Consider the following 13,582-nt stretch of genomic DNA (forward strand, 5'->3'; position numbering starts at 1 on the left):
TGCATTCATCATTTCTTTTAAAGTTCGGTTTTTTCTTTCAGCAACTCCATTTTGCTGAGGCGAATACGAAGTTATGGTTTGATTATAATACCATTTTCGGCACAAATATCAACAAATGGTGATCATATTCACCACCTCTATCACTTCGCAAAGTTTTGATATTTTTATCGAGTTGATTCTCAACTTCACTCTTATATATTTTAAATTTTCTACGACTTCATCTTTACTTCTTAACAAGTAAAAATGACAATATCTAGTACTATCATTTATAAATGTGATGAAGTATTTTTTTTTCCTACCTCTTGTTTGAACCGTTTTTAAGTCACATGTATATCACTATGTATCAATTCTAACGGTTCCGTATCTCTTCCAACTGAACGGAAAGATGATTTAGTCATTTTGGATTCGACACAAACTTCACATTTATATATGGTTGGTATTTAATTCGAATTTAGGTATAAGGTCCATGTTAAGCAATCTTCTTAAAGAATCGTAATTAACATGTCCTAACCTCTCATGCCACTTAATACAAGAATCCACAAACATAAGCGGAATTATTAATTTTATTAATCTTAGGAATAACAGTCAGTACATTCATCTTGAATAAACCTTCACTTAAATACCCCTTTCCCACGTACATCCTGTATTGGCAAAAAACAGCATTGGGCCTTCCTTATGCGCCCACCCTCGTGTAACATAAGAGGGGTGCCTTCAGTAGCCTCTATGGTCTAGCAAGGAAGCCCACCGAAAGCCCAACACGCCTCGCAAGCCCAGAAATTCTAAGCAGGCTTACACAAGCCCACGCTCCTGGCATGCCAAGATAAAGTCTGCCATGACGATCCACCCACACTCCAGCTAGTTGTGCGTACACGTGGCCAAGTTGTTAGAGATTGGGTCAGCCCAATCCTAGCATTCTGCTACACGTTGGGGTCATGGTAGAAGACCGAGTCTTGCGCTACTTTAAAGGAGTGGTGGACTATTTCTACTGGCAATGAACAGGCTAGGGCAACGGGTATCCTAAGGCTACCCTTCTCTCTCAAGAGATCAACGGCCACGGAAGCAGTCTAGTGTGATCCTACTATTGCGGATCCAACAACCCTGCGCCCCCAAGAGCGGTTACTATCCTCTACACCCTATAAATAGAGGAAGCCTCACTCTTGGAAAGGGTTCAGACTCTCACTCGAAAACTACTTATTCTCTACTTAGCACTCAAGAAGCTCTACTCCGATCACCTCACTCACTCTATACTAAGCTCCGGCTACGAATCACCTACCCCGACGATATCTGGTCTAAGCTAGCCTAAGGCAGAGATTCTGGTTAGAAGCTTCCACGAAACCACATCGAAACTTGCTAGAGGCTTCTTGTTTCTCTCATTCCCCGTTAATCTATCCTTCTGTAAGCAGGAGTCTACCCTTCTGTAAGCAGAGATCTACCCTTCCGTAAGCAGAATCCTACTCTTCCATAACCGGAAGTTTACTCTACTGTTTAAGTAGTCCTGAAGCTACCACAACTCACCATTCCGTAGAACCGAGCTCCGGCCACTCTACGAGTCGTGCCACCCCGACGCTACAACGATTCTACCATCAATAGTAACTCTACCTTCGGTTATTCACTTTATTACATCGAACTAAGTTACTGACTTGACCGTCGGAGGGTCCTTGGCCGACACCATCTCCGGTGCCCCCTTGGACTTCACGATTGTGTTTCCCTTGTGCAGGTTAACAGGCTACTGGTACCCGTTTTCTACCCTGGCGTTAGCCCGACAGTAGCTGTTTCCTTTTCTGACGTTTGCCTACCCGTCTACCCGGCTACCCGGCTACCAGAACCGACCTTCTACCCGTCAACCCGTCTATTTGAAGGCCCGAAGCCTAGTTGCTGGTGCCCACCCGACGATCCTTCTAACCGTGTGACTTTCTACCCGTCCACAGTTTGGCGCCCACCGTGGGGCCTCAGCAACAACTATCAAAGACGACCTTTGCAATGGCAGACGACATGGTAGCCACTCCGATCGATGTTTCAGCACAGATAGCTGCTCTCACAGCCCAAGTACAGGAGAATGCCCAAAAGTTCAAAGCTCTAGAAGAAGAGAATTCTCTGGTGAGAGCAGAAAACCAGCTACTTCAAGAGAAGATCACCGAGCTTTCTGTACCAAGATCAACAGGGCTAAGGTTTCGAGCTCCTGTTACTTCGATGCAACCTTTCACTCCAGAGCCAGGAAGTTCTTCCACCCAACCACCCATGCAATCGGGTACTGTCAGTGGTTCTACAACACTACCTGCAACTCAAGCTGGCTCTACAACACCCTTCATAATGCCTCTGCCTTCATTCCAGAGCTCTGCTTTGCCCCTACACTCTACTCTGCCCTTACACTCTACTGCTTCTCCTCTTTTCTCCTCTTTAATGTTTACTGTTCCCCCCTCACACACTGTGACAGGTGGGACGACCCTTAACTCACAAGCTGACATCCTAAACTTGTCTTTTACAGGTACTCCTCTGGAGCAGATCATGGCTAGGAAACTCGCAGAGATGGAGGCAATGATCACCAGGATCCCTGGAGTTCCTGCTCCGCTAAGGAAGAGTCTGCCCCAGAGCTACGCAGACTCACCTTTCGTTGATGCTATTGCCTTGGTAGAAATGCCTAAGAAGTTTTCGTTCCCTAACATGAGGATGTACGATGGAACTTCCGATCCAGACGATCACATCGCATCATATAAGCAGAGGATGTTCACCGCTGCAATATCAAGAGATCTCAGAGAAGCATGCATGTGCAAGAGCTTCGGTTCAAGCCTTGTTGGTCCAGCCTTGCAATGGTACACGAACCTGCCCAACAATTCGATCGCCTCCTTTGCCCAGCTCACAGACACATTTGTAGAGCAGTTTGCCAGTAGCAAAAAGCTAGAAAAGCTATCTGGCGACCTCTACCGAGTCCACCAGAGAAGGGGCGAGCCACTCAGAGACAACGTGGGGAGGTTCAACCGAGAAAAGGTGTCGATTCCCTACTGCAACCAAGAGACTGCCGTTGATGCGTTCAGAAAAGGCTTACTCCCAGAAGGAGAGTTGTACAAGGAGCTTACCAAATTCAATTGCACTACCATGGAGGATGCCCTGGCTCGCGCTTGGGTAGAAATTCGGTGGGAGGAAGACGAAGCCCACCGAAACAAATATTATTCTTATGATGACAGGAACAGGGACCGTCGCTCTAGACGACCAGATCGGAGAACAGATAGCAGACCAGGGGAGCCCTACCCAACTTCCAGACGTGGCCCTCCTAGAGAGAACAGAAGGCCACTTGACCCTCCATCAGGTCGCCCAACAGAGAAGCCTCAAGGACCCGTTCGTACCAGGATTCCATAGTACAACCTAAGCATTGAACCAGTCGAACTAGTAGCGGTTATGAAGGGCATGGGCAGTACTGTAAGATGGCCAGGAAAGACAAAGACTCCTGGCGAGAAGAGAGACACAACCAAGTGGTGCGAGTTCCACGGAGATCACGGCCACAACACTACAGATTGCATAACCCTCAGGCTAGAAGTTGCAGAGTTGCTGAAAAGAGGCCACCTTACCGACTTGTTGACAGAGAAAGGGAAGAGTACCCTGGCACAACGAGACACCCAAGTCAAGGAACCAGAGCCGCCGATTCCTACGAAGACGTGTCTAGTAATCTCAGGAGGTTCAGAAGTGAGTGGAGTCAGCCACTCTGCAGCCAAGAGGAGTGCTAGAATTGCAGCCAACCCTCTAGCCCACTCTACAGAAGTTACTCCTCATGCCTACACCAACCAGACAATAAGCTTCATAGACAATGAAGCCACAGGGCTCGTCAACCCTCATCATGACGCTCTTGTTATCTCTCTTAATATTGCAAATGTTCTAGTTAAGCGTATTTTGATAGATAATGGTTCATCCACTAATGTGCTTTTCTTGAATGCTTTGCAAGGTATGGGCTTAGATGAATCTTGCATATGTCGACGCTCTACTGTTCTGGTAGGCTTTAATGGAGAACAGAAACACACGTTGGGAGAAGTCACACTTCCCGTCTTCGCAGGAGGAGTCAACCTTAGCACTGTGTTCGTCGTACTGGACTGCCCTTCTGCCTACAATATCATACTCGGTAGGCCATGGATCCACAGCATGAGGGCAGTACCATCTACGTTCCACCAAGTGCTCAGGTTCCCAACTCCCTGGGGTGTCCGAGAGATCAGAGGGAAGCAGAGTACCTCCAGGAATTGCTATAAAAACGCAATGAAAGCCCCGAAGTCAGCCTTATAGCAATTACAGAAGGAGAAACTCAGTAGCACCGATCCAGACTGCCCAAGTATAGAAGATCTAGATGAAGTCCAGATCCACCCAGACTTCCCGGATCATAAAGTACAGATTGGTTCTAAGCTCAATTCTACCCTACGGAGCAAGCTCGTCGAGTTCCTCACAACCCACCACGATTGCTTTGCCTGGTCTCATGCTGACATGACTGGAATCGATCCTGAGGTAATGGTACACAAATTGCAGGTAGATCCTAGCCATCCTCCAGTAAGACAGAAGCGTAGAAAATTCGCTCCAGAACGAAACAGGGTAATAAATGAGGAAGTTCAGAAGCTGATCGAAGCTGGGTCTGTCCGAGAAGTCAACTACCCCGACTGGTTGGCTAACGTAGTCGTGGTAAAGAAGAAAAATGGGAAGTGGAGAGTCTGTATCGACTTCACAGACTTAAACAAAGCTTGTCCCAAGGATTCATTCCCGCTACCTCACATCGACATGCTTGTCGATGCCACTGCAGGCCACCAACTACTCAGCTTTATGGACGCATTCTCTGAGTACAACCAGATTCTGATGCACCCTGCAGACCAGGAAAAGACTGCCTTCATCACAGAAAGAGGCATCTTCTGCTACAAAGTCATGCCGTTCGGGTTGAAGAACGCAGGGGCAACTTACCAGAGACTGGTAAACAAAATGTTTGCAGGCATGCTGGGGGACACCATGGAAGTCTACATCGACGACATGCTAGTCAAGTCTCTGATAGCTGAAGAACATCTCAAACATCTCCAGCAGGCTTTCGACGTACTAGAAAGGTACAATATGAAACTTAATCCTACTAAGTATTCCTTCGGTGTTTCTTCAGGGAAGTTCTTGGGGTACATGGTGACCCACAGAGGAGTAGAAGCCAACCCAGACCAGATCCAGTCTGTGATGAACATCCCTTCTCCCACATGCATCAAAGATGTACAGAAACTAGCTGGTCGAGTGGCAGCACTCAGCCGTTTTATCTCACGTTCCTCTGAAAAATGCCACCATTTCTTCTCTACCTTACGAAAGGCCAAAGAATTTGCATGGACTCCAGCATGCGAAGAGGCACTCCAGCAACTGAAGGAGTACCTGACCTCTCCACCCTTGCTATCCAAACCTCAGGAGGGAGAAAAATTGTATGTCTACCTAGCAGTCTCCGAAACAGCAGTAAGTGCAGTGTTAGTACGGGAAGAACAAGGTAAGCAACTACCCGTTTATTATGTTAGCAAGTCCCTGCTTGATGCAGAGACCCGTTATAGCCAGCTAGAAAAGCTTGCATTGGCCTTAGTAATGGCTGCCAGGAAGCTAAGACCCTATTTTCAGTGCCACCCGATAGTCGTAGTTACGGCATTTCCATTAAAGAATGTGCTTCACAAACCAGAACTATCTGGTAGACTGACCAAGTGGGCTGTCGAATTAAGCGAGCATGATATTTCCTACCAACCTCGTACTGCGATTAAGTCCCAAGTGTTGGCTGACTTTATAGCCGACTTTACGCCTAGTACTCTAATTCAAGCCGAGAAGGAGTTATTGTGTCTTGCAGAGCAGAAAAAGCTGAAATGGACCCTGTCGGTTGATGGCTCCAGTAACATGAATGGGGTCGGGATAGGGCTAGTCCTCCAATCCCCTGAGGGAGACCAAATCCAGCGTGCCGTCAGATGTGAGTTCAAAGCCACAAATAACGAAGCCGAGTACGAATCATTGATCGCCGGGCTAGCTCTCGCCAAAGAAATGGGTGTTCGAAGGCTAGAGATAAAGTCAGACTCCCAACTGATAGTCAACCAAATGCAAGGAGCATACCAGACCAGAGATGCCAGGATGACCGCTTACCTAGCCAAGGTAAAAGATATGCTAACTGACTTCGAAGAGGCCAACATAACACAGGTACCCAGACTGGAGAATGGCCATGCTGATGCCCTAGCCAATCTAGGCTCATCGATCCCAGCCAAGTCAGAGCAGTCAATCCCACTAGTTACCCTCCAGTGGCCAGCCACATGGAAAAATCCTGCCCTGGAGGTAGCAAGTGTAGACTCCAGCAACAATTGGATGACACCAATAATAAGTTATTTGACCACCGACGAGCTACCAGAAGACAAGAATGAGGCTCGTAGACTAAGAGCAAAAGCAGCTAGGTTCACCATGCTGGAAGGTCAACTACTTAAAAGGTCCTACTCTGGACCCTATCTCAAATGTGTCACTCCAGAGGAAGCCAAATACGTGCTAGCCGAGCTTCATGAGGGAGAATGTGGCAACCACTCAGGAAGCCGTAGTCTAGCCAGTCGAGTCCTCACAGCCGGCTACTACTGGCCTACCATGCGAGCAGATTCTATAAGTCACGTCAGGAATTGCGACAGTTGCCAGAGGTTTGCCAACTCCTCCCATTTACCTCCAGAAAAACTCAACTCCATACTTTCACCATGGCCGTTCATGAAGTGGGGTATGGACATCGTGGGAAAACTACCCACTGCTCCAGGGCAGAGAGTTTACATGCTAGCCGTAACAGACTACTTCACCAAGTGGATCGAGGCTGAGGCATTCCACCAGGTCAGAGACCGCAAGGTAAAGAGTTTTATTTGGAAAAATGTTATTTGCAGGTTCGGGGTACCCAAGGAGATCGTTACCGACAACGGTTCCCAGTTCATTAATTTCGACTTCCAGGACTTCCGCAAGGGATGGGGAATCAAGCTTAGCTTCTCTACCCCACGCTACCCTCAATCTAATGGGCAAGCAGAGTCTTCTAATAAGACCATCATGAAAACTATGAAGAAGAGGCTCAAAAAAGCTAAAGGGGCTTGGGCAGACGAGTTGCCAGGGGTTCTCTGGTCGTATCGAACTACTGCTAGAACCCCAACTGGCGAAACTCCTTTCTCCCTAGCCTACGGTTCTGAAGCAGTCATACCAGTAGAAGCTGGAGTACCATCAGTACGTTGTCAATGGACTACAGAAGAGTCAAATTGGGATCAACTCAACCACAACCTCGACATGGTCGACGAGCTTCGAGATATGGCAGTAATAAGGAATGCAGCATACCAGCTAAAGGTAGCCCGTCATTACAACCGGAACATTAGAGCTCGTACCTTCAAAGTAGGTGGCTGGGTGCTCCGAAAGGTTTTCCAGAATACCAGAGAGGCTGGAGCAGGTAAACTAGCCCCCAACTGGGAAGGCCCTTACCTAATCACCAGGGTGATAGGCCAGGGAGCATACAAACTCCAAGCAAAAGATGGGCTCAATATCAACAACAGTTGGAACGCCACTCATCTAAAGTTGTACCACTTCTAACCCTACCTCTTTACTTTACTTACCACTTCTAATAACACTTGTTCTGACTTAAGCATCGGAGAGTCGGTGGCCATGCCACCGACTACCCCTCTCACCCATTTTGTGACAGGATTCTTGACAATAAAATGGGACACACCCCATTAGACCTGCTGGTCTACCAGCGTAGACATACACACCTGGTGAAGTTGGTTCAACTCCCAGACCAAGGAGCATAAGGGCAGTTGCGGCCCCAGTATAACTCGGTAGCATACGACATGCCCACACCGAACCCCTCAGAGGGGAACAGGGAGTACCACATATTCTTATTTCCTCTGTCCATTTTCTGTTCTCTCCTCAGAACATTACTGACTTGGGCGTCGGAGGGTCGATGGCAATGCCATCGACCACCCTTTCTTCTTTTCTGTACAGGTTGATTATCCTACGGTAGACATGGGCAAGCTGGAAACAGAACACTCTTCTCCCACCTTGCAGCATCAACAAGGATGACGACCTAAGCCCAGAACAAGCCTAGTCCGACCTTTAACCTGAGGGAGAGTAACACATGCCATTACCTCCTTTGTATAATTTTTTTTCTTTGTCATCTCAGGACGTTGCTAACTCGAGTTTCTGAAGGTCGATGGCGTTGCCATCGACCACCCATCATTCCAGTGTGCAGGCTGGTTATCTAACGGCAGACTTGGACAAGCTGGGGAAGGACGCCCTTCCCCCATCCTACGATGTCGACGAGGATAACAACTTAAGACCAGGACAAGCATGGTCCAACACTTTGTCTAAGGGAGAGTAACACATACCTCTACCTCCTCTGGCTATCTTTTTTAACATGTAAAAAAGTCACTAACTCGAGTTTCCGAAGGTCGATGGCATTTGCCATCGACCACTCCTCTTGCAGCGTGCATGATCGGCAATCTAATGGCGAATTTGGACAAGCTGGAATAGGACAACCTTCTCCCATCCCACGACGCCAACGAAAATGACAGCCTAAGTCCAGAGCAAACTAACTCTACACTTAGGCTGGGGGGACAATAGATGGCAAGACAGTGTTCACACGGACAATTCGACACCTCTGCCCAGATGACGCTTCCCCGCCGTTGGCATGCATATCCCTGCCCGGGTCGGAGTAGTACAAAGCAAAATGCGGGGCACAACCTACCCTCTACTCAACAAGACATGCAACGTCGATCAACGAGTCCACCAAAGACTAACAAAGTGTGCGCAGCCGACGACTCAGGCTACCCTGATGTGCGCCTCTCCTTACCCCAGCCCTAGGCTGCCCTGGAGCACCACCCTTTGTCCTAAGGCTGCCCCAGAACACCACTGTTTGTCCTACTACATACTTGTTGCACTTTTTATTGAATTACTGTACCCAATGATTACTAAATTCGCAAGTCATCAATAAAGCATAGTTAAAGCAATTCTAGCTTCATTTTTAAAAGTCAAACCCAGAAGTTAGAGCAACAAGGGATACTACAGCCCTCCGAAAGTCTAAGTTTAACACAAACTAACGACACAGCATTCCTGACATGGCCCCATGGGCAAGCAAAAGAAAGTAAACCTAACTACCACTCAGTGGAAGAAGCTAGCCCAAGGGTAGCACAACTCAACGGGCACGACTACCCGACGCTCTAGCCCTAGCTTGAGCCTGCTCTGCCTCTTCGATCGCCCTATCCTCCGCCTCCTGTTGGTCAAGAAGCGCAATCGTGCCAGCCGGATCCCAGTCGGTAAGGTGCGTCCCCGCCACGTACTCCCGCATAAGCATGCCCCTTGCATGTATCTGTACCCGCGCCTCGTGATCCTCCACCGCCTCATCGAACTCGTCTGTTTTTACCTTCAACTTGCCTTTGAACTCTTCAGCAAGGCGCCTCTGTTCCTCGACAAGACGAGCCTGCTCCTCGGCAAGACGAGTCTGCTCCTCAGCAAGGCGAGATTTCTCCTCGACGAGAAGATGCTCTGCATGGTATTTCTGCTTCCACTCGTTAATCTGCTCCTCTTGAAGATCTCTAGCATGACCCATGCCAGACAAAGCCTGCGACGGAAGCACATAAAAACACAACGTTAGATGACAAATCGATACGAGGGATGCTGAACACACCTAAGTAAGAAAGAAGGAATACAAACCCGATAAGCCTGGGTCATAGACCACTCCATGGTCCCGCCATACCCCATCTCCCTAAAACCTGGCCTGTCCCACTCCATGAGCAAGTGAGGGACCACCTGTGGCACGAAAGAAGAATCGTGAAGCGTTGACGATGGGGGTGACACCTCGAAATGCACCACACTGCCACTGCTACCCGCCGAGGGAGCCACGGTCATAGGCAGCGGCTCGGCACTTGCAACAGAAGGGGAAGGAGCGGCAGAAGGCCTGAGACGGATGCGCAGAGGATGAGGAGGCGACACTGCCGTACTTGCGGCAGCTGCTTTTCTAGCACCAGGAACCTCGGGCATACGATACCTCTTCTTCGGCATAACGTCCTCTGAAGGAAAATAAACACATACTTTAAAAGCACCAAAAGCAAGAAAACGGAACAACGAGATGCAAAAAGGATAAAGCACATACCAAGGGTCACTTCATCAACTCTCTTATGGCCAAGTATGACCTCCCAATGCCTCTCGATGGGGCTAAGAGCCAGGCAGAAGTCGAAACGCCTAACAGCGTCCCGTGCTACAAAGTCAATTTCGTTGCCCTGCCCGCTATCTACATGAACCAACAGACCAGGTAAGGCAGGAAACGACAAAACTCGCGTCAACATCGACAAACAAACAATAAATATCACTCACTAGCAAGTCTCCACCCCAGAGACATCCACGACACGTCACGCCCACCAAACAAGCTAGGACCCTGCGCGAAGAAGTACTGGTCGTATCGCCGCCTCTCGCTAGTAGGCAAGCCTGTCACCACATGGGTCCTACCATCTCGAATGCGAAACTGATACCGACCCTTGTCGAGTTTCAGGAGGTAGAATGCAGACACATCCTCTCCATGCAATACCCTACCCGGCCCAGCCAACTGGTCGAGACACAACAGAACCCTCCAAGCATTGGGCATCAGCTGGGACGGGTGAATCTCGAATCGCCTAATGATGTCATACACCAAGGTAGGGATTGGAAGCCGGAGGTCAGTTTCGAAGCAATGCTCGTATAGAGCAACCCAACCTGGCGTATCACCGTCTACCAATTCAGACGGCCCGGGAGCTCTAAGCTTCACATCCTTAGGTATCTTATATTTCTTCCTGATTCTCTTCAAACATGTGTTGGTAATAGCAGATGGAGGGTTTATCAACACCACAGGTCGCCCAGCAGGAACACGCGAACTAACCCCGTCTTGTGTCGAAGCCCCAGCGTACTCACTAGAAGAGTCGCCTACCCGTTCGTCCATCCTACGGAGCACACGTTCGAGTAAGAATAAGGTACTCCTACCAAGGATCTAGCCTACCCCTCGCAGTGGTGGCAACAAGGTCCTACCCTAGACAACTTGGCAACTACAAGACCAGCATGATTCTGCCCTGTAGTTACACATTTTCTGCCTAGCGTGATCCTACCCCGTCACCACACATGTTCTGCTATGGATATGTTAAGTTCTCTACACTAACAAAGCACACAGAGAACCTAATTTGGCCGAATTCTACGCCTACTACAAGAGTAAAGCAAGGCAAACATATGGCTACCCTAGCCCACATAGTCATGGTAAGTAATCTCTACCCTAGCTTGCACGGCTACCACCAGCCTAGCGTGATTCTACCCCGCCATTACACATTTTCTAGCATGCATGTGTCGAGTTCACTATACTAACATGGCAAGCAAGAAACATGATTTGGTGGAATCCTACCCTAGCTACCTCAAGCCTAGCGTGATTCTACTCCGCTGTTACACATTTTCTAGCATGCATGTGCCAAGTTCACTATACTAACATGGCAAGCAAGAAACATGATTTGGTGGAACCCTACTCTACCATAAGATCAAAATACGGAAAACATGCTACAAATTGTTGTTGAGGAGATCAAAATATAAGTTTTTCTACCAACATACGAAGAACACGAAGAACGCTGAAGAAAAATTCGAAGATTACCTCAAGATCTTCAAGTTTTTCTCTCTCCTAGCTTTTTCTCCAAACTCCACTCCAAAAATGACTCCAACAAACCACAAGGGTCCAAGACCCCTCATCCCCTTATATATGAGTCGAAAAGTAAGTTAAGCGGACCACGTCGTCCGACACATCTCATTGCTACACGGCTCGTCTAGAACCTTCAAAGGCGTCATGGACGAGATGCCACCAATAAGAGCAGAACTTGGCGGAGTAATTTTGCGAAGACTCAAGGTCGAGTGAACGACACTGGTCGTCACGTGCCGAACCGGCTTACTTGTCGAACCAAACCAACGATCCGGGAACAAAAACTTCAAGTACCCTTCTCCAATATATACTTATCATATATATTATATATATATGTAATAAAAAATAAAAAATAAAAAAATAAAAAGAGGCTCGGGACAGGAACCTGCTCGGGACAGGGCAGGAAGCTTCCTGCCCTGCGCGCTCCTGCAGGGCAGGACGCGCCTGCCCTGCGCGCACCTGCAGGGCAGGACGCGCCCGCCCGCCTCAGCTCCTCTTCCTTCGGTCAACCCGACCATCTCTCTCCCCTGACTTGTCGCGTCCCGAACGTGGCCAACGCTCTGGCATCCGTCTCTCTACCAATTACAAGCCTCCTTGACTCGTTGCCCACCAGTTACGGTGCCGCTCCATCCGACTCATGTCAAAACGCTCCGGCGTACCACACGGGAAAACGAAACAACGATACAAAGCTTCCGGGCACGATTTCAATAGTTCCAGCTACAACTACTCCCTAAGTCAGCCACTCGCTAACTAAGGGAGTGGGGGACAAACTGTATTGGCAAAAAACAGCATTGGGCCTTCCTTATGCGCCCACCCTCGTGTAACATAAGAGGGGTGCCTTCAGTAGCCTCTATGGTCTAGCAAGGAAGCCCACCGAAAGCCCAACACGCCTCGCAAGCCCAGAAATTCTAAGCAGGCTTACACAAGCCCACGCTCCTGGCATGCCAAGATAAAGTCTGCCATGACGATCCACCCATACTCCAGCTAGTTGTGCGTACACGTGGCCAAGTTGTTAGAGATTGGGTCAGCCCAATCCTAGCATTCTGCTACACGTTGGGGTCATGGTAGAAGACCGAGTCTTGCGCTACTTTAAAGGAGTGGTGGACTATTTCTACTGGCAACGAACAGGCTAGGGCAACGGGTATCCTAAGGCTACCCTTCTCTCTCAAGAGATCAACGGCCACGGAAGCAGTCTAATGTGATCCTACTATTGCGGATCCAACAACCCTGCGCCCCCAAGAGCGGTTACTATCCTCTACACCCTATAAATAGAGGAAGCCTCACTCTTGGAAAGGGTTCAGACTCTCACTCGAAAACTACTTACTTATTCTCTACTTAGCACTCAAGAAGCTCTACTCCGATCACCTCACTCACTCTATACTAAGCTCCGGCTACGAATCACCTACCCCGACGATATCTGGTCTAAGCTAGCCTAAGGCAGAGATTCTGGTTAGAAGCTTCCACGAAACCACATCGAAACTTGCTAGAGGCTTCTTGTTTCTCTCATTCCCCGTTAATCTATCCTTCTGTAAGCAGGAGTCTACCCTTCTGTAAGCAGAGATCTACCCTTCCGTAAGCAGAATCCTACTCTTCCATAACCGGAAGTTTACTCTACTGTTTAAGTAGTCCAGAAGCTACCACAACTCACCATTCCGTAGAACCGAGCTCCGGCCACTCTACGAGTCGTGCCACCCCGACGCTACAACGATTCTACCATCAATAGTAACTCTACCTTCGGTTATTCACTTTATTACATCGAACTAAGTTACTGACTTGACCGTCGGAGGGTCCTTGGCCGACACCATCTCCGGTGCCCCCTTGGACTTCACGGTTGTGTTTCCCTTGTGCAGGTTAACAGGCTACTGGTACCCGTTTTCTACCCTGGCGTTAGCCCGACAGTAGCTGTTTCCTTTTCTGACG

General features: G+C 48.6%; 1 protein-coding gene across 1 annotated transcript; it reads left to right on the plus strand.

The window, feature by feature from the left end:
- Positions 1-3,393: 3,393 nt before the first annotated feature.
- LOC147538582 (uncharacterized) lies at positions 3,394-4,266 on the plus strand. Its single transcript, XM_086642975.1, has one exon. It carries the CDS (start codon positions 3,394-3,396, stop codon positions 4,264-4,266), a length of 873 nt encoding a protein of 290 aa, XP_086499101.1.
- The last annotated feature ends 9,316 nt before the right edge of the window (positions 4,267-13,582 follow it).

This window comes from Eschscholzia californica, unplaced genomic scaffold, assembly GCF_041429995.1.
Source record: "Eschscholzia californica isolate CP2 unplaced genomic scaffold, dmEscCali1.0.p SCAF_5, whole genome shotgun sequence".
Classification (NCBI taxonomy): Eukaryota; Viridiplantae; Streptophyta; class Magnoliopsida; order Ranunculales; family Papaveraceae; genus Eschscholzia; species Eschscholzia californica.

Coding starts and splice junctions, on each gene's coding strand:
- LOC147538582 (XM_086642975.1), top strand. CDS start 3,394: ATGAAGGGCATGGGCAGTACTGTAAGATGGCCAGGAAAGACAAAGACT.